We start from the raw sequence: 25,917 nt of genomic DNA, 5'->3' as shown, positions 1-25,917 counted from the left end.
CCAATGGAGTAAGAGAAATCGATTTTACAGTGAGTAAAAAATCTTCTTTTATGTAATAGATTGTATATGTGGCATCCAATGCGAGGAACTCTATTAGCTGTGATGTCCCTCAGAACATCACAGCTGCTCATTTTTACCGTTAGTACAATAGATTCTCTGATAATTTTTGCTTGCACCTCTATGCGGCACAGGGAAAAATCAGCAGAGATTTCTGTTAAAAAATCCCGCAGCCACGATGTTCTGAGGAACATTGCGGCTAATTGAATTCCCCCCAATATATGGGCCGCTCGACCGGGACATTGAATGTGTGGTTTCTTGAGCATAGAAAAAAAATGGTTTAAAAGGAAATTGAGCACACAGCCTTTAAAGGTATATCATTCAGAAATATGGACAGGCTATGGTTGGTGTGAAAATAGCCGCCATAGTACAAATCAAACTCACAGTTACAGGGAGAGATTGGTTGACAAGGTTATGAATATTATTCCTCTTTATAAACAAAACTGTTATTTGTTCCATATGGTTTATTGAGTTTCTTACAAAAATAGTTAAAAATATAAAAAAATAGTATTTTTGTACCTTAATCAGAGCAGGATAGGGTGTTGCATCCTTTTCCAAAGGAACAATCTCAAAATTTGTGGGAATAAATTCATTCTTCATTGGGAGACGGAATTTTCCATTTAAATCTGCGTTTTGCCATTTCTAAAATAGAGAAAAAGATAAAGGCAGCTGAAAAAAGCCTAACAGCAAAGTGTAAGACATTGTTTATAACTTGCTTTTACATTCTTAGAACGTGTTTACAGTCATATTCAAACAAAAATGCATTACCCTTTACTGGCCAACTGAAAAGTGCGATTGTAATAGACTAGTGTGGCCTACAGCCTAGCTGTCAGCCAGGATCACACACATTATGGAGTAAGAAAAATAAGGAAATACACCCTAAAACTATTGGTGGACCAAAGTCATGAGATGGCTGTCACATGTACATTGCACAAGAGACACAAAAACAATACCACGCTCCACTACATAACTTATAGGATTAATAATTTCTAGTATAAAGTATTGATGCTACACGCTTTATTTTGAACCAACAGTTGGCCCTTATTGTTAGATTTACTATTGAGCAGTTTAAAGTCTTCCAGCATCAGACCGGATTCTACTGTGATGTACTCACCATAATAATATCGGCTGGGATGGCCTCTTCCTTGTACTGTGTTCCGTACCACTCTTCTTTCTGGTCAGTTTTTCCCTCAAAGGACTTGGAAACTATGGCTACCCTGCAGGACACAAAGGTTATACATTAGATTGTGTTTATGTTACACTATTGATTAAGGTAAAAACAGACTATTAGCCATTGTACTTTTCACGCAAAATAGATTTTAGAGAATGCAGACTAAGGAACTAATCTCCTCACAGGGGCACTTTGTGTGACACAATGAGTACAGACATTTTGAGGACTAAACAAATAGTCAGATACAGGCCATCAAGTCTCTAGCTACAAGCCACGTACAATTTATGTTTCTTCTAGGTTCAAAGAGTTTTGTTTTAGAGAAACCAAATCAAACAGCTTTGCAGATCAAAACTGCAAGTACACACTGAATATACAGTGTATAATTATAGAAAGTTATATTTTTAAGTTTATAATACTAGAAATAAAAATACAAGTAGTAGTGCAGTGGTTAAATATACTGAAGAACAAGAACATTGATTGGGCAGACCCTATTCCAATCCCAGCATCCTCTCCTTTGTCTCCCAGCATGTTATGCACCAAATACAGACTGTAAGCTTCACTGGCAGGGAAACTGCCTAAAAATATCATGTATAGAGAGGGGTAAGAACTATATGTGCTGTATTAATAACCAGCAAGTAGCATGCCCGCTGTATTATGAGAGCAGTGCATTGGTGCATTAACAAGCAAAACAGTATTTAAAAAAGGTTCAAGGTTACACAATTTAAAAAAAAAAAAAAAAAAATAATACATGGCACTTATGCTGGGGTCTAGAGAGGACGCAGGAAAACAGCGTAGTAATGCCGCCACTCTGGATCACATTAACAGGAAGCAGAGCACAGCTTTGTTAGAGCACCACTGTTCCTGATCTGGCTATCAGCTTTGTGGAGATTCCCTTTAGCTTCAAGGTGATGCTGCACCCTGGGGCAGGGATGGGAGTTTGATCAAAGCTCCGAGGCCTGTGTAGTGGGAGGCCAGAGTGCAAATTATAAACATAAGCCCAACTGATACTTAGGATTCATTATAGAAACAATAGGCACTGGTTAAAGGGACAGAGCGACTGTATTACACTTGGTTGTGCATGGAAGACCGTATATAAAAATAAAAAATACCCCACTCATGGGCTGGGCAGCACCTGCCCCCCAGATTGGTTCTATAGTGGGCCACCTTGGGCTGGGTCACCTGTATTTTTTTCTCCTTTAAAATCTTCCTAATAGACTGCTGAGCAGAATCTTGCCCCTGGGCAAGATTTTGTCAGCTAGCCCCAGGCTAGGACCTACAAGTGGGTACTGTGTGTGTATCAGCTCTTTCAAGAGCCATTACTGAGCAATCAAACAAGGCCATTACTAAAAAACTACATTGCTCCTGTGAGAGGTCTATACCAGTGCACTCTAAACCATCCTTCGGCTGTCCTGTGTTGAGCAGAGTCATGCTGCCCGCTACCCAATGGTCCCAATCCAAATTAGGCGGTCAAGAGGATCCAGTCAAGACATCTTAGCAAAGAGCTGCTGCAGCAGCCATGGAGACCACACAGAAGCAACAACCAGGTACTGGCATCTACTACTGTCCTACAACTGGGGGCAGTGACTGGTTTGGCCGAGCACCAGTAATAGAGCTCAGTAACATCAAGTTACCAATGGTAAGCGCAACCCAAAAACAACAGTAAACTAAGCTAACTAAACCCAGTACCAGACCAGAACACGAATATAAAACAAAATTATATTGTCTAATGTTGATGTTCAACTATATTTACACTGGAAAGGAAAAAAAAATAAAAAATCTGAAAAACACAATTAAGCATAATCTGCTTTATTGCTCATTCACTCCCCTCCCGGCTGTTTTTCCCCTTAAAACCGTTCCACAGTAAAAATGGAATATGAGCGAGCCATAAAGCCGGCTGCTGCTAATGAGACTCCTAACGCAGGATTACCATCTAGAAAGGTCATGTCATTAATTTTAACAAACTTCACAATTCACACAGGCATTTTTATGGCAAAATAGCCATTAACGTAAAATGTCAGAACTCGCAGAAAGTAATAAAAACTAAAAATACAATCAAGATTGCTAGCCGCCACTTCATTTTTCACCCAAAGCACAATGCTCGCATCTTCAGCGCCTGGAGGGGAACATAGGCAGTTAAAATATGTAAGAGTCTGTACGCTAACATTCATGTACATAGGCGTTTGTGCAACTATCTGATAGAAAAAATTAAAACAGACATGTGTGTATACAATAAATTATATATGCACACACACCAACAATGGGAATGGTCTGTCACATGCATCTAAGAGAAGAACCAGCTATTCAGCTGATAGTCTGCAGACCTTGTTACACACCTGTATAGTAGTGCACCTAGGTTCATAGATATACAGGTGTAAGACATGTGTGACAAAATAAAAGTATGAAATGTGATTTAACTTACATGCGTTGAAAATGTGTCGTCCACAGTCAATAGCGCAGCTGAGTAAGTTTGGCTGCAATGAAGAGGAATTACAAAGCACCTGAGCAGACTTCTTTCTAAAGGCAAGGTGGGAGTGTCGCCTCCATTAAGCCAAGGCTGTGGGAGGAGCCTCATGTATCCTGTTTTGTGCAACTATGCATGGCGACCAATGCTAACAAGTGGCTGGTGACCAGACAGGAAAAGTACGTCTAGTCAGTGTTAGGTTTCCTGGTGTCATCCTGACGAAGTCTAGGCCAGTGGTTCCCAAACTTTTGCAGTTCGCGGCACCCTTAGAGTCTCCAAATTTTTCCAAGGCACCCCTCCAAAATAATTATTGAGCAGTCCTGTTTTAGAAGTAGCTGGGTCAAAAAATTGTAATAAGTATTTAGGTCAGGACAGAAATACTTATTTAGTTGTATGCAAAAATGCCCCCTCTGCATCCAGACACTCTGCCCTCAGGCACTCTGCCCCCTCTGCATCCAGACACACTGCCCTCTCTCACGCTGTCCCCCCTCCACTGCCCTCTCTCACGCTGTGTCCCCCTCCACTGCCCTCTCTCACGCTGTGTCCCCCTCCTCTGCCCCGCTGTCCCCCATCCTCTGCCCCGCTGTCCCCCATCCTCTGCCCCGCTGTCCCCCATCCTCTGCCCCGCTGTCCCCCATCCTCTGCCCCGCTGTCCCCCATCCTCTGCCCCGCTGTCCCCCATCCTCTGCCCCGCTGTCCCCCGCCAGGCGCCAGCCATAAAAAAAAACAAAAAAAAAAACCACAGAAACTGTCACATTTCTGCAGAAACCATTGCAGTGTGAAGATCCTAGCTTAGATTTGTCATATATTTAGCAGGTAGCTGAAAACCATTGGCTAAATACATGGCTGTAACTACAGTGATACAATCAAAATGCCTGGTATGAGGGCTGGGTACCAGAGGACCAACATGTTCCCAGGTATTGCTGCCACTCAGGTAGGGGGCGCCCTATTCCAACTTTGCACACACAACAGCCAAGTGAGGAAACAGATCATACAGGCATGAAGTTTATGGATAAACATTTATTCTATGATGTCTTCAGACTGCCCCACACCCTCAGTCTTCAGACAGGTAGTCTACTTGGGATAACTGAGGTGAGCTCAGTGAGGACCTATTCTTGATGAAACCCTCCAGTATGTAGTCTTTATTACAGTACGTTGTTACCTAGCCCTTTATGATGTTGTAATAACAGTGGGGAGTTACCAGGACAGGTGCACGGCAGCCTCAATCCTCTTAACTAGACCAACAAAAGCAATGGTAGGAGATTAATACTTCAACCTTCCCTTCATTAGTCCTGTACAAGCTATACAATAGAACTGCATATATGCTATAAAAACATGATGTAAGGTTAAAAAAATATTCCACAAAACTGGATTTACCCTTTATGGGGATTTATTATTCGGCTCCAGAAAGTTGGTACTTGTGGGTCAGTGGTCCTTCAAGCTGCAGGTCACATAAGAAGCCTGAGAGCATCAGTTTGCATTCTGTCTACTGGGCAGGGTGACCGCATCACAAGTCATGTACAGGTAGACAAACACTGAGCCATGCATGAGAGTATTTATATTCACATACCAACCTGCATGCTACACTGTGCACAATCATTTGGCCAGTTTTCCAAATACGTAAGCCAGCATACTGGTAGTAGCAGGTGTACAGGACTGTAGTAGGTCACAAAAACTGGCATCTCCAACTGGCAATCACGTTCATTTCTCATCTTTAACACAACAGAACGACTGTTTACACCAAGCATATTTATCTTCCATGAATCTGCCACAGCCTACAATGTGTGCGATCAGGAATACACTGCAACCACTTACAGGACAAGTCTCAGACACTACAAGTCCCTTCATCAAACCGCATAGAGCAACAAGGTTAAGGCTGTCAGAGAAGATGGTAAACAGAAGCTTGCAGACAGCACAGTCTGCAGTGTCTCATCATCATGCAGACTGCACCGCTACAGATGGCAGGGAGAGCCCGATCCACAATGACTTTACAGATAATAGCGCTCCTTCTGTCTCTGGGGCTGCTTTTCTGCAGTGGTAAACAAGCTTCTGCCCACACGAAACAGGGGAGAGCACATAAAACTCAGTTTTATGGTGCAGGATGGAAATAACACAGCATATGGGCACTTTGTACTGTCTTTTCAGATGGTGTTCACTGCTTACTAAACACAAATCAGCAGAAAGAGTAGTACAAGGCTGGGAGAGGACAACATTCACATTTAATCTCCACGCCAGCCTTCTGTTGGATGGAAACAATCCCACCAGACTGAAAAAAAAAATAAAAAAAAAAAATCTAAACAAACTTGAAAACTGCTAAATTGAAGTATTTTTCAGTGTGCTGTGCCAAAGCCGCATCGTCCTGCATATACCTAGTTTTACCATGATAACGTCTGTTTTGAGCAGTCACTCACTGATTGGCACAACAAAATGCCAAGAGCTGGTGAAGAAGCATCTTTGCCTTGCTGAATGTGGGATAAACAGTGTGGCATTCCATAGGGAATGTGGAACATCAAATTAGGCACACAAGTGCAAAAATGTAATTTATTATAGCTGGATGGAGTATTGCGACAAGCTGGACGGAGAAGAGACTGTTTGGTGGAATTCATGGATTAGAACAGATAAAGCCATAGGGGAGAATTTAATTCAGTGTTGTTCAAAAGAACAATGCTGGGTGCGCACAATTACCGTTAGTACAATAATTTCAATGCGGATTACTACTCGCGGCTCAGGGAGCCGCGAGCAAAAATCAGTGTTGACGTTACCGTAGTAACGTTAATTGTGCGCAGCAATTACTGTACCAACAGTAAATGTGCGCACCACGCATTGTTCTTTAGAACACCACGGAATTGAATTAGGGAAAAATAGAATTGGGGGAAGGTGATTTTTTTACATGGACACCACACTTCCTGCCTGTAGTTCCATAGAAGGAAACAGCATCAGACCATTCTAGCTCTAATCCTTTCTTTCATTCAGTTAGGATATTTTAAGGTGGACATGTGCTTGTTGTCCAAGTACTGGCTGTGGCATAAGAATGTTTACACAGACACTTGTGAATGTTATTATCATACTCCATAGGGTTAAGTTTTAGTGCTTATTAAACAATAGAGGAACAAGCTTCTCAAATTTTGGATTGCACAGACCTGTAGAGAAACACACAGACACCGCTGGAAGGCAGTTCTTGTTTATACTAAAGACAAAGGCGTGACACACAGCAATTCATACATCTCCGCTCCACAGATCTTATGTACCAGCTGCAAACAATTGATGAGAAGAGCAGATACCACATTTACCTGACATTCTCTGGCCTGAGTTTATCCAGCACCATCTCTATTAAGTCCGGCCTAAATTCTTCTAGTAAGTACTCGGCTGCCAGGACTTCTTCCAGTGGGTAATACTGAAAAACAGAGAATTTGTGTCTCATGACCCAAGAACGTATTCATTACAAGAGAAAGATGTGCGGCTTTTAGTGAAATGAGCTTTCATAGTCACAAACCCATAGAGAACCCTAAAACAGTGTTAATCATACATCACACAGTGCATCGCTCAAATTCTAATACTGAGTAACAACCATTTCTGGAAGGTTGTGAGCCTCATTTACTACTTTCAGAAGTAGGTTTCTGGTTTTCTTTAGTAACAAACACTAATAAAAATACAATTTTTTGGCACATTATAAATGACACTAAAGAGCATGGTGAAAAACACACAATGGAGGCAGCCATTTTGTTAGCTAAAGGAATATTCAAGAGAATTCAGGCAACCCATTCACTAGGAACTAGTAACAGAGACTATTGCCATGTCATAAAATGGCTGCCTGCATGCAATGTGCAAAGCTGACGGTTACACCTTTAAACAGCTTTACTGTATAATCAGGTTTTGCTCCTGATGCGCATCACATGATCTAAGGATCTGTGTTTCAGAAGGTAATGTTTTGTTGTATTTTCCAGCTTTTGGTTAGGCGAGCCTAAGGCAAGACCATCACAGAATTGATGGTTTTGCGACCCTGACAAACACATATCTGAAATCACAGATTCCCCAAATGGGATGTTCTGGGCAGCAGAGAAGACTTTTACATCAATCAAGTTGTCTGAAACTATACTGATGCCAATGAGAACAGAGGGTAAATGTATGAGAGTCCGATTTCTGCAAGTCGCCGGAAATCGGTGGCTTTGCAGGTAAAATTTAAGGCAGCGATGGCTTGTAAAGGCAAGTTTGCCTTTACAAGCCATCGCTGCCTTAAATTTTCACTGCAAAGTCGACGATTTCCGGCGACTTGCAGAAATCGGACTCTCATACATTTACCCCCAGATATGTACATTTTGTTTGCTTACTTGTAGTTCCTATATAAGACACTGGGGGGTGGTAGTGTTTCATTAATTACCTCTTAGGACAATTACACTTGAATTGTATATGCTGTAATATTAGTTTACATTGTAATGTATAATTTATACAAAGCCTTGATGTCTGCACATAAACATACATTTGTATATAGGAAGTTTTATCAACCTGTGGCTCAGATGACCCTACAACATATCTGGTCACTTGTCGGCTGACCGAGATTACTGGAAGCTGTGGTTTAGGATAAACCCCCTGGGTCACAGATAATGTCTAATTTATTTTAGCATCATGGATTATAGCCAACAAAAAAGTTAAACTGAACATGTTTGGACACTTACATGCAACAATCCAGCAACTTTTGAGGTGTACCCGCGTGGATGCTCTTTGTCTTTAAATCGAAAGGCAACTGCATTCAAGTCCTAGAATGAGAACAGGGAAGCATTAGAGCAAAATGCTGGAATCCTTTTACAGATAAAAACCAGGGAGACCTTCAGCCGCCGTCCTCATTTTCCACATGCAGAATACAGCTAGAATTATAGAACTCTACTCAAAATAATAAGAATTTTAAAATAAGTTCTATTTATCGTTTGTAAGGTGTTGCCCGGATCTAGCAGACGGCTTCAAGGCAGTTTCATCCCTCTACACTTGCCATGAACTTCCCATTTATACAAACTGATGGAGGGACATCAACAAATACTGCTGTGTGTTTGAAGGAGGCCTGACTTACTAGATCGGACTACAGCTCTGGACCCTTGGAGCTTACAGGGTAATCCACAGGGACAGCGCTGCTGAAGGCAAGTAAGAATTGGGTATTTTACCTTATCGTAATGTGATCTCCACCAAAAACTAAAAACTTTCTTTTGGGTGGAGTTGTCTCCATGCAATAATGAATGGAGAATAAAGTAAGGTCCCGTCCACACTGACATCAAATCCTGCTTTTACTAGAAGCTGGTAAAAGGATGTAGGAATGGAATCTATTAGTTTCAATGACCCTATACACACACACACACACGGGTGGGAGTATGGCAGCAATTTGTGGAGGCTGCTTGCCATATATACTTGTGCTGACGGCAAGAGAACGTACTGGGGGCGATGGCATGTCCTCAATTGAACCCCTTGCCTCCCATTGACTGCAAGCGGTAGTTACATGCAGGAGTTTTCCAAATACCCGCCTATAGTCAGCCTAATGCAGCACCAAAATATTAACGCTTATTACTTTTACTTAGAAAGCAGAAACAGTTTTCCCATCAACCTAGAGTAGGAAGCCAAAACAATGGTAACAAAGATAAAAGGGAAGGAATATAAAACTGCTTGTTTGCCAGAGTTTACAACTTATTAGAAGAGTTAAATGTTATGTTTCTAGTCGGTTGCCCTTTGTCATGCATGGCCCCAAATACATTACATATTAATTAATATTTTTCTTGTACTACTTATGTTGGGCCAAGTAACTCAGGAGCCTGTAAAGTGCACCGGATTCAGCCACAAACACCGGCTTTTGTTCATCAGAAGATGCGTCGGAGCCTCCTGGAAAGGTATCATACGGATAGACAATAATGGGCTTTGCAGACACCGGGGTTCTGTCTGTGGACCTGAACGACTGATCAGCCATGATGGTGCAGTGCAGAAACAGGAAAAGTAAAATAGGCAGATACCATTTCAAACTATAAACAGGAGCAGACTGAGCACCGCAAAGCCCTAATACAACAACCCAGAAATCCACTGGGAGTAAATCACAGGATTAAATGCCTATATATATATATTCAGATAGCACAAAGGGTCAGGTGAATTCACATCCTTCGTCAAACAAACATGGTTATCATAGTGCCACTCATTCACAGCTCTCCAAACACCCAACTGTCTTACGTTTTTAAATGGTGACAAGTAGGGCATTTTGGGGGTTTTTGATGAAAAAAATAAATAAAACATTCTCCCTGGTGATAACGTGATCAGTGGATAATATAATACAGAAGCACCGTATCCTGGTTGAGCTGTACAACGTTCCATAGAAATGATCATTCACAATGATTATCGACTGTCTCGGGGCTGTCACTGATGGCGGGTGAGCGGCCCGCATGACACACCGCATAGGATTAAGGACAATGTCTGTCTGCTGTAAAGTAAGGCAATGAATGGGAGTCCAGGTCTCCAGCACCCAAGCACAGTTTCTGCTTTTATGCCGTTGTAAAGCACAGAACAAACACAGATAATGCAGCTGTCTGTTGGCCTATGGTGCAGAACATGTTACATTTTTATTTGCCTTGTGTTTTCTCAGTAGCATACTGTACTTGTCTCATTTTCTTTTCCTATCTTGATCATCATCAGCTTTTTATATGCTGCCACTAATTACACAGCGCTGTACCTTTAAATGGTTTTATTTTTACATTTCAACAATGCAAAAGCAGAAAAAAAAAAAAAGTAAAAGGGTAAAACATACATGTCAATTTTAACAAACTTGGCACAAGCGCAGTAAAGCCATGCGATAACAATCACAGAATGTTTTGGAGCAGGGCTATGAGAGCTCAGAGATGATATTGGGAGACGGGGGCTCACCTTGCACTCCTGGAACACCCATTCCCGGGGTCCCTCTGTCCGCAGTTTTTGGATGTACTGAAACATGTGGAAAATGATGTCATCCACGTGCACTAGAAAACAAGAGGCGCACAGAGTAATTAATGAAATAAACACAGCCATGCAGCCGTGAAATATTTAGTATACTCTATAGAAAGTCATATTTCACTAAGGAGTCCGGACATCAAATAAGGAGATCATAGGCTGTAACACAGGGCACGGACGTCAGAGGTTATGCGGAATATTCTCATATAGGGCAGAAATATTTATACATCACATATAAAAAGAATGATTTTCAATGAATAGGAAGACATGGGTATTATAAGGAATAATGGACCGTCCTGTAAATTACTAGATATTAACCCGGATATATCTTTGATCTGTACACACACACACACACACACACACACACACACACCCTGATAGAGTCACTGCACACATCTAGTTTTACTGGTATATTTAACTAGGACTTATGTAACATTGTGTGTATACAAATTAGCTTCAGGTTTTGTTTTTATTATATTAAATTACAGAACAGAGTTGTATCAGATTAAAGCGCTGCAGTAATTCCTGCCTCAGTGACGTGACTAGCTCTTCGTGCATTGATAAGCTGCACCGATGATAACCAGCCTACACTGCGGGTAGGCGATGGGCAGACTAATACAACATTCTAGAATCTTGGCAGAGATCCTCCTATCACCCAGCTCCACCACTACAGCGTCAGATCACAGTATTATAACAATGTAATGCACTACTTACACAGGCCTTCTTCAGTCAGATCCACATTAATAATGAAGAACATGAATCCTTTTGCTCCTTCCTTCTGGCCTCCAACCAGAGTATTTACCCAGCCTATGAATAAACAGAATTGTAAGAATGACAACACCACAAGTATCTAATCAGAGAGAGTTCTGTGTGGTTTTATACTGTAGTGAATAAATCACAGAAAGCAAAAAGGGTCCTGTGAAACAGAAATCTGTACTTAAGTTTGATGGCTGGATTACAATGCAAACAAACACCTTATAACAGCTGTAGTATGTACACGATTTCCACCATAAGTCAGCATGAAAAAAAACATTGATTTGTTAAATAACCAACTGAGAAAAGGAAAGAAAAAATTGGTGGAATTCCCTTTTTATGTTGATCTGTCGGATACACACAGTGGAGGCAGCTATTTTCTTTCATTGAGAATGTAGCTTCATAATCAAATCACTATGAACCAATATTACCCAGGCATTGCCTCAGTCACTGAAACGGTGATGCTTCCAGTGTTTCCATTTTTATTGCATTTTCAAGTGTCTTTTACATCAAAACAAAAACTCAAGAAAAGCTTAAAAATTGACGCACTTATACCTACATTATATTTAGTCACTAAATGAGCACTTCTCAACATTTACATCACTTTGCTTTAGACTACAGAGATTACATGAAGATCACAAACAAAACTGCAGTGAAGGTAAAACACAGGCAATTTATAGGTTTATTTATACATTGGGAACTTTACAGACTGTACACAGGGATAGGCATCCTAAACCCGTTAGATGCTCCCACACTAATGGGCACAGGGTCTAGCCTGCGGTAAATATTCCCCTTGCATCCCAGTAGCTGTATTGAGAGTTGTAGTGTTATTTGTTTACTGTACTGTTATACCATGTACCGCACTGTGGACCTCATGTGGCGCCCTATAAATAAACCTTGGTATTATTATTAATACCAAGAGGAATCTTATTCCATCTATTGATTTTCAAATCCCTAGAACACTCTATGTGTGCCTTGACGTGTACCAAAGTGTGTGATACTTATGTACTGCCTTCCTACCAGTGTACAAATACTGTTCATGGTTCATTGCATCATCAAGAGCTTTCCACTTCTGCAACTCAGGGGGTTCTCTGGCAAGACAAGTTCTCGCTATGAAGACCTGTGCCAATGTCACCCAGTTAAATAATATATTTATAAATGTTTTCATTCATATTTTCTTCCAAGAAAATATTTAATAAAAAAAAACAAAAAAAAAAACCGAGAGAAGAAAAAAAAAGAAACACCAACCCCCCCCCCCCCCCCCATTGGGGGTCAAAGGGAGGGGCTGGAGTTACTGTATCATGTACACACTCCCAACAGCTTAACCCAGAATCCCGGCATCACCCGACACCCCCAAAGCACGTGCCAAGAGACCTACATTTCGGCCAATCCAAGTTGTTTCTGCAGATACCAGAGACATGAAGTACATCCTTTACACTTTCACGTCCTCTTCAGAAAGGGGCCCCAAGTCGTCGTCCCCTCATTTAGTTTTTAGATTTAGTAGACCGTCTGAAGCTACTTCAGAGATATGGTGATTTCTCCTACAGTGTTAGGGTGATCCCATCTCCAACGGACAATTTCATCATTCGGTTCCACTTGGTATGCAGACAATGAATCATAAAGTTTTTTTATTCAGTGCATAATTTCAACTTGCACAAGATGATCAAAGTTTGATGTTATATGATTCTCCACAATATCAGACATAGTGACTTTGCCAATACACAATTTATGTTAAGAATATGCATTACAAATATTGCTATTAATGCTGTATAATTGCAGGAACAAATAGAAATGAACATTAATAACCTAATGCATTGTAGTCATGTCAATAAGTGATATATAAATAAATGTTGATGATGATGATGTTGATGATAATATGGGAGATATTCATTGTCATTTCTGTATATCTCCAAAAACCAGACCTACCCTGAAAAGGAGCCCTAGCATGATTTTTCATAGAGCTAGTAATATAAGCCCTACCCTAAAAATAAGCCGAAGTTCGTCAGCTTCGGGGCATGGCCAAGCTTGCACAGAAGGGGAGGGGGGGGGGGTGGAGGGGTCACGGAAGACTCGTAGGATATTGTACTGTGACAAAGTTTGGCATCATCTGCAGGAAGTTTGTCTGTTCATTACTGACATTTATGTGAGATACTGGTTCCAGAGCTCATCACCTACTGCAGCTCCAAGGAGTGACCTTGCCTTGTTACATGCACTGTCTGTGTATCCAAAGAAGTTGCAATGGCAGCCAAAAAGGCATTTAACAACCATCAATGGTATCTTCCAGAAATATTGGTTGGTTTCAGTTTCTTTGATTAAGTGTCAGAGAAAAAAAACAAAAAACTTATGGCTGCTGCTATCACTCAGATGGATCTGACAATCCTCTGAAACATATTCCACCAGGTCTTCAGCCAGCATTAAAGGGTTTACATAACTTCGTCACAAGATCAACGCTGAGTTTGTTCAAAATTCTTGGTCTGTCTTGAGGAATTTTTGGAGTATGACCCGGCAGAATGGCAAAACCTTGAATCATACCAAAACGGTCAGAAGATTGCAGACACCGTGAACGTAGTAAATGATCTTGCTGAGAGGTGTGACGCTAATGCAAGAATTCAATGCTTCAATAACACGAAACGAGGAACAGAAGCAGTTCCTTTTGCAGGTTGTGGAGGAGCATCGCAGTAAGTTCTACACGCCAACAAAAACTGTTGCCATCAAGAGACCATTATGAAAGTGACGAATGTAAACTTGGTGATTGTTTAAAATATTTGATGAAAAATACATTAATATTTAATATGTTATGAAACAAATTACCGTTCTGCATTGTCGCAATGTAATCGTCATATTATAAACTTTGGTTGAGTTGTGCAAGTTCTAAATATAATATGATTTCAAAATAAAAATTACCGTCATGTTTTTTTCACATAATGGCACATTTTGGTGGGTTGGTGGTTGTCATTTTCAAACAAAGATTTTTGGGAATCACCCTAGTGACCAGTTCACTTTAAGGAGCACTCTATGGAAATGTTCAAGTACAACATGTGAAAACCTGATACAAAGTAGAAGTGGACATATAAGACATTAGGCAGTGGTACCTTTAGCCTTAAGCTCAGAGAGAAGACTTCCGGGGCCTTCGTGACCAATGAGATGTCCAAGGTAATGACCTGGGTTAGATTTGTAATACTTCTGGAGGTCAGGGATTGGGAATGTGACATACAGATTTCGGATGTCCTTAATAGGCACGATCTTGTACATTTTCTATAAAAGAAAAAAGAAAAAAAAACACCAAATAGTCATTTTCTATGTTATTCTTAATAAACTCTCATCGGTCAAGAACATTAGTGATGGCCACTTATAAGACCTAATCATAAGCTAACTTAGTTCTTCCAAGTGACAGACAATGGATGTACTTGTCTATAGGTTACTTAGAAAAGGATTGACCTGCATTGGGAGGTGGATAGTCCTTAAAAAATATGGGTTCACTTACTTAAAATGTTGCTCTCCACTTGTCCAACGTATGAATTAAGGTGAATGTACAAAAATATTCTTATAGGACTTTACCTAATTTCTGCGATGGTGCAGGTAAGTCTACTTACAGAGCTCATCATCCAGTACAGTTGCCGTTCTTTGGTGCATCTTTCCCATAATGCTTTTTGGCACTCCAGCAGATCTTAAGGCTAAACTACCACCTACATAAATCTGTTGATTAGGGTTTGTGATTGGGCTCCCTGCTCACACCCTCACATGCCACACCCTTTTTTGGCCCTGTGTGTAAGAGCAACAGCTAAGTACAGACTGCAGGGGACACAGACTGTACTTAGTCTATCCTTCTAGGGGTTTTTCCTCCAATGAAGAGAGTTGCAGACATGTATTTTATCAGTCAGATTTTGATTGGTTAATTGGGTTTTTCAGTCATTCCAATGACTTGAGACGCGTGTGAGGTAATTAGAATACGATCAGACATGATTCATGTGCCCCACTAAGTGTGTGGCCAAGTTTATGTGGTCATTTCATGAGCTCTAGCATTTAACATTAACCTAGCTAAGTCATATCAGGTCAGTTGCAATTATCAGCGATGAGCAACGCATCCTCTTCTGCCCTTTCAGATGTCATCAGTACAGCGATCTCTCACCTGGAGATATTCCTTCTGAAAAGGATTGTCAGGAAATTCTGGCAGGGTGACATTTTTATGCTCAACTTCTGCAAACAGCTTCACAAGTATCTCTGTCAGCTCATCAAGGGTTTCTGTGTAATGTATAAGAGAAAAACGGTCACTGTCTTTCAAGGCTTATGATCAAACAGCTTAAAATTCAAGATGGAGAACAAAGGTTCACATAGATTATGAAACATCAGTACTCAATGCCACCAAGAACAAAATATGTTTTAAGTATATACAGCTAAAATATATTACTTCCCAACACTATAGCATTCGTACCATCTGGTGGGTCCCCTGATATTTAGTGATCCAGTGCTGCTCACCTCTATATTGTTAGGGTAGTGTCATATGGGCATGTATAATATTAGTGCTTTTGCAACTAGAAAAGTGCTACCGTTCTTAGCAATCAACCACTCCTGTGATAACAGGTTGAAGTGAAGGGGGGACGCTCTTCCCCTGCTTGACCATAGCTAAGGTCTTGCCCAACTTGAGCGGGCAGTTGTGTTGTCAATGCCCCTCCCCTGTAAGCTTCCTACATGTATGAATGGGAATTTCCCCGGGGAGGGGCATTGACAACATCTGTCTAGTGGTTGCATAATACAGAGGGCCACTTGCTGCATTCTCCTCACCATCTGAATCTCCTAACCTTTCTGCGTTGGTAAGTAACACATGATAGCGTATTGTAGTTGCATATAATGAATGTCACCAAAAATTTTATTTTTAAGTCGAGTTATTCTTGAAGTTTTGGTTCTTTATTGTCAGTCATTTTAGGCTTCTATAACTTTTAGCTTTCAGATGTGATGGTAGAGACCTATTGCAGAAGCCTGCAAGTGCAACATATCATGAAACATTTATACTTTTTTGCGCTATTCAAACTTTTCGTGGTATGTTGCCAACACTGCTAAACAGATAATATCCGCTTAACCAACATCTGAATTAAGTTTGCGTCAGTTACTATCAGAATACGGACTTCTGAAGATATACTGGAATTAAAAATGAATCAGCTCGCTGAGAAAAGGGTTACAACATGTGGTTTGATATTTAGAACTTTGAGTATATATCAACCCATTTAAAAATAGTGTTGTGGACACATCGCCCTGCTACAAAAAGGAATACATTCCCTCAGATGAGGTATACCAGTTATTACACTGAAGGTTAGCCTTGGATTTATACAAACCATTACTATCAGACACACATTTTACATTATAGTAGTCAGGATAAAAGTTTACCTCTTCCAAGTACACAAATACACATGAGGTTAGATGAATAGTTTGTGGAGTGGAATTTGAGCAACTCTTCACGAACATCTATTCCTTCCTGTGTAGGCCTTGTCTCAAGTGTGAGCCTATTGCCTGAAAACAAATACAAAAGAAACAATTCATTTCCTACTATGAAAACTGTTTCAGCCGTCCAATCAAGGATAGCAGAAGGGGTCATGTGTGATATTAGCGTGATTACAGACATGCATTATATTTATTCTATTTCTGCTGTGCTATTTATATGTATAATGCACCATATGACGTGGAGCTTTACAGAGAAATACTGAATCATTCATGGCAGCTCTATGGTGCAGTCTACATTCCCTGCCACACAAACACATTAGGGTCCATTAAGTCAGCAGCCAATCAACCTGCTAGTACCAGACACTCCACTATTGTAAAACGTCACCTCTTGGCCTGGCCTAAGGAAACTATACTAATAGCAAGTTCTATTTGTTGCTACATTCTAGATCAATGAAAACAAACAAAAAAATAAATAAAAAAGAGGCTGAACACAAAATTTCACTATTGGATAACAAAATATTAGATTAGTAAATACAAAGCTCAGATCTCATTATAAAATGACTGTCAACACATGAGACAGGAGGTAATAAAAAAGACTTCCATCTATTTCCTATACAAATTCACAGACACAATGGCTACACTTGTGTTAATTACCTGTAGAAGCATTCTATTTATCGTGTCCACATGTGGGCCAACATACAAGAATACTTCCATAAATACCATCACTAAAAAAACGTTATATCCACGGCACTACCACACAGTCGCCTGCCTAACTTGTATAGACAAAGCACTAAAAATAGAACAGCAATCCGCCACGCTATTATGTGAGCTTGGTCTGAGAGAACAGCAGCCTTGTTCTTAGATGCTGGACATTGAGAAGGAAACTTACAGCTGGTGTAGCTCAGACTGATAATGGAACTCTAAACAGTATAAAAGGTGTTTATAGCCAGGAATGACAGAATTGTTTTTTCTCTGCAATTAAAGTCAAACATCCCTCGCTAATCACATCCACACCAGAGATCAGTAACAATATAACAGATGATTTTCCATGTAATCCTCATCTATGGTGCATCATTTAAAACAAACTCTACAACTGTATTTCCGAAATGATCATGGCTTAAAACCATAAGTAACCAAGTATATAAACATTGAAAGACCTGAATTATTTGCAAAGGCCGACAAGTAAAAAAGGGCAAAAATCTAGTTCCAGTATTTTGTCTACTGCAGCCACAAGACCACGACAAAACCAGGCAAGAGGAATCTATTCATAAAGTTGGAAGTGGTTGGTGGTTGCCGGGGGTGACAGTGGGGAGTTTTTAACACCTTAAGTAGCTTGATAAGGGATGTGGCGATGAAGATGAAGGATGAGGTGATGGAGAAAAATGATGAGGTGGTGACATGTGGACAAAACCACGTTAAAAAAGGGCGCTTGCGTCGGGAAGTAACTCTTCCCCTGAGGAGGCCTGGGCTAGGCCCAAATGCATGACAAGAACCTTTTTAACACCTTAAGTAGCTTGATTTGACTAGAATGCATGAGTATCATGCACGGGTTAACTTGTACTATAGATTTGTGAATGTTATTAGGTTTTATTTTACACAAGTTAAATTGTACTTTTAGAGATGGGCGAGTTAGCTTTTAAAAGGCCACTAAGATGTAAGTTTCAAACAAACATCCCCCTTCCCTCTCTCTCAAATAGCAGAACTGTGGTGTTTTCATGCACGGGCCACTACAGTTCAGGACAACTCAATACCACCATCACAAGAACAGTTTCTCATGCTGGCATAAGCAATGCATAACAACCGAAATTCAAAATGTGCTGTGTCAGTGTCCCACACAGGTGCTAAATGAACATTGCAGAGGCTCTGTCCATTGACATCAGTTACACACTGAGAAGGTTGGCTAGATCTACCCCTAAAAAGGAAACGGAAGTTGTTGCTCATGGCAACCAGTCAGATTCTAGCCATCAGTTTCTAGAACGCACTGTATAGCTAGAATCTGATTGGTTGCTATGGACAACACCTCCACTTTTCCATTTTAGAAGGTTTGATTAATCTACCCACTTAGTGTTTGATTGTAGCTGTAGGAAGGTAGCAATGACATTCCACCAGTTACACTTCAATACGGACAAAGATGAGATCCAGAAACCAAATTTGAATTTAACGATGCCTTAACTCAAAAATTCCATAAGACCTTTTTCTATCCATTAATAAAACCTGCTTTCAAGAAGTCAGATATATTCTTTTTTTTTTTGCTGACCAGTATTGTGTTGACACGTACACATTATGCAGAAATAAATGAATGGGAAGAGAATCGGACGAGGTTCAGTATACGCAGCACTGCTCCTAAGGAGGAGATATTACTCACCTGTTCCAAATTTGTGGAACGGGTGCTTGGGGTTTCCGGTTGCTTTCTCCAGCTGGAAGAGTCTCCAGGCGTCGTTCATCAAATTCTTCTCATGCTCAGAATCCACTGCATTTACCTCCCTGTCCTTACAGCTCTCATCAAACAGAGGTGCCAGGAAAAACTGGGCAAACCTGAAACATAAGAAATAATAAAATACTTCGTAATGAATACAATATAATAAACAGAGGACAGCCAATAAGAAATAGAGTCGCATCATCACTCTAAAGGTTTTCACCACCTTTACTATAATTTGCCCCATCACATAAAGCCAGGACACGGGAATCGCACCACAGCTCACATACCCGGTGACCCCAATCTGTTACTTCCTCATCAATATAACTATATTAGAGATTGAACGGATTAGAATATATAGCTTTAAGCTGCAGTGAAAATAAGCTAGTGTACCGCAATCTGACACCCCCTGCCAGCTAGAGCAAACATGAGAGGGACCCCCCTCATTCGCTACACTGAGGGTACAGGATACCCCCTTTAAAAGCTAACCCACAAGAGTTGTTTCTTGTCATGTTAGAGAAGAATGAAAATCAAGAAAATCACTGGGGAAATAATGCCGCAAAAGATGTATTAATATCTGTAGTGCTACCCACGTGGACAGCCATAATGTAGGTGGAGCCCACAGGAAAGATGTAGAAAAGAGATCTATATGCCATTATATACGGCACGCAGTTACTGAACCCATTGGACATGTATGTAATGTTATCTCTACCTCTATTACAAAAAGGAATTGCAATGAGAGTCCCTTCACATGCTTTACCTGTCCAGTGCTCCCTCAAGGTGTTCATGAGACACATCAAAGTAGTAGTTGGTATGTTCTCCGCTAGTGAAGGCATTGGAGCTCCCAGCATGCTCGCTTAGAAACTGTCTGTATTCGTTCTCATGGGGGTATTTCTTTGTGCCCAGGAACAACATGTGCTCACAGAAGTGAGCAAGGCCAGGAAGGTTGTCTGGATCGGAAAGCGATCCTGTAAGGAAAGAGAACATTACGCATGTTATAGAGAAGACCCAATTACACAGTGATTGGCAGGGAGCACAGTTGAGGAAAGGTCAGATAATCATCATCATCATCATTTATTTATATAGCGCCAACATATTCCGTATCGCTTTACAATTGGGGACAAACGTAATAAACTAATAAACAAACTGGGTAAAACAGACAAAGAGGTGAGAAGGCCCTGCTCGCAAGCTTACAATCTATGGGACAATGGGAGATTGACACATGAGGTTAAGTATACATTTTGCATCTTGGCCCAGCCAGACTGCAAAGGTAGGGTGACTCATAAGCTAAATGATCCTGTCACACAACAATGTTGGTCCGGGGGTAGTTGTCTTGTGTGAAATTGTGTAACAGGCTAAAGGTAGTGAGGTTAAGATGGTGGTAATAGGGGGTTATGTCTTTCGTGTGCACACATTAGAGAGAATGAAGCTAATCAACAGTATATAGGAAATCACATGACAGACACTTTGTGCCTCAGCAATGTCCTAGAAAAATTTTATTCAGCCCACAAATGGCAACAACTTTAAGCTAGATAGTAGGTATTATGTGATTTCTGCTTGTTTTAGGACTTATGGTTTACTTGTTACTCTTGTGATGCTCACCATTGTATGTGTATTCAACAGATAAATACAATGCATAAGACGGAAAACAGATAAAACACAAATTGATGGCAAATTAAATAATGCATGTAAAGGTTCCAGTAACCAACATTTGATACAGGTTGGATTAAGATATATGAGGTTTGGTGTTGTACTGTAATATGCTTTAGAACTGCACCTGACACTAACACAGCGGCTGTGGGACACCCCATACAATGTCAAATGTTATGTCAAACTACACAAGCTTACACGTCTATCTATGCTATCATATTTGCAGATATGAACAACTATGGTTTTAAGGCACGGACTGAAAAGATGCATTTGTCGAGCTCGGCTGCAGTCAGACATAACATGAGAACCACAAAGTGCTTTGCATGGAGAACATGTTATCGTGCTTTGCATGGAGGGCATGTAATAATAGCAGATTTGCATAGCCAATAAGATCCCTTCAGCTGCTCATAGGAACATCCAGCTGATCAGCAAAGGAACAAGATCTATGTCTAATTTCTCGACACATCAGTGCTGTCAAACTGGACCGATCGGGCTGTTTTGCACTTAAACGACCCATTTGATAACCAACAGATTGAAACTTTGCCCAATTCTAAAAACACTCAAAGGGAAGCAAACTGCAGCCCACCAAGCCCACTCTGTGCGTATAGCATTCCTAACCACTATAGGGAAATAAGCAGACCGCACTAGCTCACAGATCGTTTGCAATGCCAGAGGATTAGCAGAAAAGCATCATACCAATGTACACATCGAGAGCAGATGAAGATTTGTCAGTTGTGGGGTCACTTATAAGTACGGCCTTTATCCCGTTTACAAACTCAACACCACGATATTCTCTCTTGTCCTCAGGAGACTTGACAATGTCATTTACAACTCGTTTAATCACGAGGGAGTTCATCTTGCTGCAAGTCTTAGGCTGAAATCTGTTAAGAAACACATAAATAATACAAATTTTAATAACAAACTTATGTAGGACATTACAGAAAGAATGATCTTAATTATAACTTTTTACCAGGTGCCACGCATAGGACGCATATGAAAATAGTGGTCCGTGCTGTAAGCCCGATTCCCAGATATCAACAAAGGGACAGCTGATGGAACTAGGAATCATTCAGAGTGGTCCCTTACCCCAAAATCATTACATATGATGTTGAAAATGAATATAGTATATTAATTTTTTTATTGAATCTATTAGAATTACCAATATGGGTAACCAATTTGCATTAGCCAACGTTGCCAGGCCCTTTGTTAAAACAAAATGGCATAGTAAAAATGAAAAATAAAATCATACCATTGGTACCTCAAAACCTTCCTCCCTATACTCAGAATAGGCAATATGATTTTGTGGTACTTCTCTGCTGTTTTGTAATTGCATACAAATAACTTGTCCATTCATTTATTTGCCCAAAAAAACCTGCACATTTCTTTCAGACATTATGGTGTAAAGGACCTTGACTCCATACTGTCGATTATTGACCACTCAGTAAATAAAGTGGGCAGCATGGTGGCTAAGTGGTTAGCACTTCTGCCTCACAGTGCTGGGGTCATGAGTTCAATTCCCGACCATGGCCTTATCTGTGAATTTGTATGTTCCCCTCGTGTTTGCGTGGGTTTCCTCCGGGTGCTCCGGTTTCCTCCCACACTCCAAAAACTTACTAGTAGGTTAATTGGCTGCTATCAAATTGACCCTAGTCTGTCTGTCTCTCTCTGTGTGCGTTAAGGAATTTAGACTGTAAGCTCCAATGGGGCAGGGACTGATGTGAATGAGCTCTCTGTACAGCGCTGAGGAATTAGTGGCGCTATATAAATAAATGAGGATGATGAGCTTCAGAAAATATCATCTTTGACTTTATAGTGGGGTCATTAGAACTATATTTACAGGTAGACTGTGAGCACAGAATGAAAACCTAGACAACACAGATCCCCCTACTCTACAATACATAGAAAGAGAGTGGGTCTATCTCCACTTGAGCTCACAAACAACAATTTTCAGCTGTCATTCAGTGTCAATCTATAACATATGAAAAGGACAGTATGGTAAATTTTAATGCATAGGCCAGTGGATTCCAAACTTTCTCAGTTCGAGGCACACTTAGGGTCTCCATAATTTTTTCAAGGCAACCCTAAGCCAAAATAATGACCAAGTAGTCCCCCACCTTGCTTACCACTGGCTTGGCACCCCCTGTGAGATCGTTGCAGCACCACAGGGAGCCGCAGCGCACAGTTTGGGAACCACTGGCATAGCCCATAAAGGAGGGTTGGATAACGGTGCATGAAACTTATTTAATTGAACTCATGCATTTAGTTTATTAGAATAACAATAATCCTGCCATACAATACTTGGATAAACAGAACTACTAGAACTACTAATATAAATACAATTACATGATTAATTGCATTACCTAATGATGGAAGCAAAGACATTCTAATCAAGCAAACCCTGTGATATTTAATGTAAAATCTGGTGAGTAATACAGCCAAAGAAAGTTATAACTAATAGTTAAGAAAATGTTTCTAACCCAATCACATGAAACTACAGGACTACAAAAGATACAAAAATCATAACATTTGAGATAAACAACAAGAACAGAACAAATATTAGGTATGCAAAACTATTATTTCAAAATAATTACACAGGAAAGCAAACCTGTGTTTTTAATCATGTTTTTAAATATTCTAAATTGTGCTTACTAGAGGGAAAATTATGTGTAGGATCTCACTCTTTACACAAACTTATGATTATAAATGCTTTTACAACAAAATGTAAGCTAACCTTACATGTGTATAATGCCATTTAAACATATATGTATGTCAAATATGTACCATAATGTCCAAAGCAAATATATACTCTATAGGAATATTTAAGTAGCAGAAACAAAACAAGGTTACTAGACAGATACTAGAGGTTGGAACTGTAGATCTTCAGATGTAAACATCTATTATTTAGCAAGTGATCCTGGTAAAACGCTTACAGCAATTGTTTAGCACCATGTAAAATGTGTTGGTGCTTTAAAAAAAAAAAAAAAAGGAAATTGCTATAGATGATTAAGTGAATTGTTTGAGTGTAACGCTGTAGCTATAAGAGACACATAAGTTATGTGACATAACTAGCTCACATACCTGTTCGTATGGTACGATCTAAAGCTGTAACTGAATAAAATATTATATTGCAACATAAGCAAGGAATAAACATTGTGTAGTGTAAATAAAGCCATAAATACAGCTGGAGCTGATCTCTGCAATGTCCGCTGTTGAACTCTGATACATGTTGCTATAAGTTGGTGCACACTATTGACACACACATGGCTGTTTCCTGTTACTTATTAATAGTAACTGCACATAGAAAAGAATGAAACTTGACCACCTTTCTGTTGCTGGCTATGGGGGATATATCTGTGTAGATCCTGGCAGTGTGATATAATGGTCAGGTCTGTACTGTGTGACAAGACCAGGGAGGGCTCCTGTATAATGAGGGTGCATTAGACAGTGCTGACTCATGGCGGTACATGGCGATATGTACTAACATACCGGGGCAGGCGGAGGGGGTGCTGGAGGCCGCTGTGTCCCACCCTCTTACCCTGCAATGACTGATCGGTGCCCCCCGGGACAGCTGGCGAGGCGGTAGGAACCCTGCAACACGGCCCGGCACCGCAAGATGGAGAGAAGGGGGCGGCCCATGATGGCCGCCTAGTGAGAGCAAAGCCCTCCTACCGACACCCGACCCTGACCTATGGAGCCGGCAGGTTCGCCGAGATACCCGCCTCCGGCCACCGCAGGAGGACGCTGCCAGCCCTCTGCCCACCGCTCAGCTGCCAGACGGTACACCGTCCAAGCGTTCGCTACCATCCACGGTGTGTCCTGATAGTCAGCCCGGACCACCTGCGTGATGTGAGGGAAGGCGCAGAACGGTAGCCCGTGGATTGAGGCCTAGGCTAGGCCGCACCTGTTACCTATACCACCCTACCTGGTCTGTTAATGGGCTGGTAGGAGATGGCAATGCTGTGGAGAAGAAGGTCTGCTGCCTGTGTCTGAGCCACTTATATCACCTAGACGGAGAGGGAGAGAGAGGGAGGACTCGCTGATTAGTCACTCTCCAGCACCGCAGCCATGGGCAAAGACATGGGCATTAAAGGATCCCCAGATCCACACTTACTGATTGAACTATAAAGAATGACTGTTGCATTAACATTAACACACACACAAATTTATTTATCAGTCAATTTCCTAATCAAAGCTATTGAAAGGCAGTTGGCAACACAGTGGTTAGTATTGCTGACTCACTGCGCTGGGGTCATTCTTATCAGGGCCATATTATTATTATTATTATTATTAATTTTTATTTATAGGGCACCACAAATTGTCTGTAGCGCCGTACAAGGACAATGGCACAGTACAAGGTGAAACAACACATAACATTTAACAGTAAGCACTATAACTCCGGAAGCTCAAAGTACAGCTAGAGAGAAAGGATGAGGGAAAAATTGCACCAGCTGTTAACTTGAGCCCAAAAGGGTGGGTGCGGATGACAGGTTAAGAGCCCCTGAGAGGTGCATTGAAAAGCGAGAGGAGTCAGAGGGCAGAATGTCCAAGAGGAGGTGGGCTGAGTAGCTGGAGAGCAAAGTTACAAGTGGTGGAAACAGGAGGAGAGAAAGCCTTGCTGAAAGGAGCGTACAATCTAAAGGGAGGGGTAGACAGACTGAGAGACACGAGGGTGAGACGGAGGGGGGAAAGAAGGGATGAGAGGGAGAGGTAGCCGACAAGGTGGGTAGTTAAGCGGATGACTGAAGGGTTTTAAGAAAGGTGGGTTTTTAATGTACATTTGAAACTGGACAGAGTAGGGGATGTTCTGATAGAGCAAGGGAGCTTGTTCCAATGGAGGGGGGCAGCACGGGAGAAGTCTTGGATACGGGCGGGAGAAGAGGTAATCAGGGTAAGAGAGGCGACGATCTTTGGCTGATCACAGTGGGCGATGGAGTGTGAACAGAGATGAGGTTGGAGATGTAGGGAGCAGTGGAGTTGGCGAGGGCTTTGTAAGTCAGTGTGATGAGCTTGAAAAGGATTCTGTAG

The 25,917-nt window shown here is 41.0% G+C and overlaps 1 protein-coding gene across 5 annotated transcripts in view; it reads right to left on the bottom strand.

The window, feature by feature from the left end:
- The window catches only part of IDE (insulin degrading enzyme), a 53,461-nt gene extending 28,529 nt beyond the window's left edge, over window positions 1-24,932 (bottom strand). The window contains exons 1-13 of one of the 5 annotated variants that reach the window (XM_075216156.1): window positions 24,815-24,932; window positions 21,589-21,773; window positions 20,003-20,210; window positions 19,192-19,361; window positions 16,773-16,895; window positions 15,520-15,632; window positions 14,483-14,645; window positions 11,352-11,444; window positions 10,575-10,666; window positions 8,363-8,443; window positions 6,980-7,083; window positions 1,172-1,274; window positions 577-699 (exon numbers count right to left, since the gene is read on the bottom strand). In XM_075216156.1, the coding sequence (XP_075072257.1) occupies window positions 577-699; window positions 1,172-1,274; window positions 6,980-7,083; window positions 8,363-8,443; window positions 10,575-10,666; window positions 11,352-11,444; window positions 14,483-14,645; window positions 15,520-15,632; window positions 16,773-16,895; window positions 19,192-19,361; window positions 20,003-20,210; window positions 21,589-21,748 (1,533 nt within the window). In that variant the 5' untranslated portion in view covers window positions 21,749-21,773; window positions 24,815-24,932. Of the gene's footprint in view, window positions 1-576; window positions 700-1,171; window positions 1,275-6,979; window positions 7,084-8,362; window positions 8,444-10,574; window positions 10,667-11,351; window positions 11,445-14,482; window positions 14,646-15,519; window positions 15,633-16,772; window positions 16,896-19,191; window positions 19,362-20,002; window positions 20,211-21,588; window positions 21,774-23,970; window positions 23,993-24,378; window positions 24,549-24,814 lie in introns of those variants that run through there. The other 4 variants (XM_075216153.1, XM_075216152.1, XM_075216155.1 and 1 more) reach the window with 4 other exon arrangements.
- Between the last annotated feature and the right edge of the window lie 985 nt (window positions 24,933-25,917).

The sequence above is a fragment of the Mixophyes fleayi genome, chromosome 6 (assembly GCF_038048845.1).
Source record: "Mixophyes fleayi isolate aMixFle1 chromosome 6, aMixFle1.hap1, whole genome shotgun sequence".
In the NCBI taxonomy this organism is placed as follows: domain Eukaryota; kingdom Metazoa; phylum Chordata; class Amphibia; order Anura; family Limnodynastidae; genus Mixophyes; species Mixophyes fleayi.
Note: the sequence above shows the minus strand (reverse complement) of the source record. Positions and strands in the feature narration are given on the sequence as shown.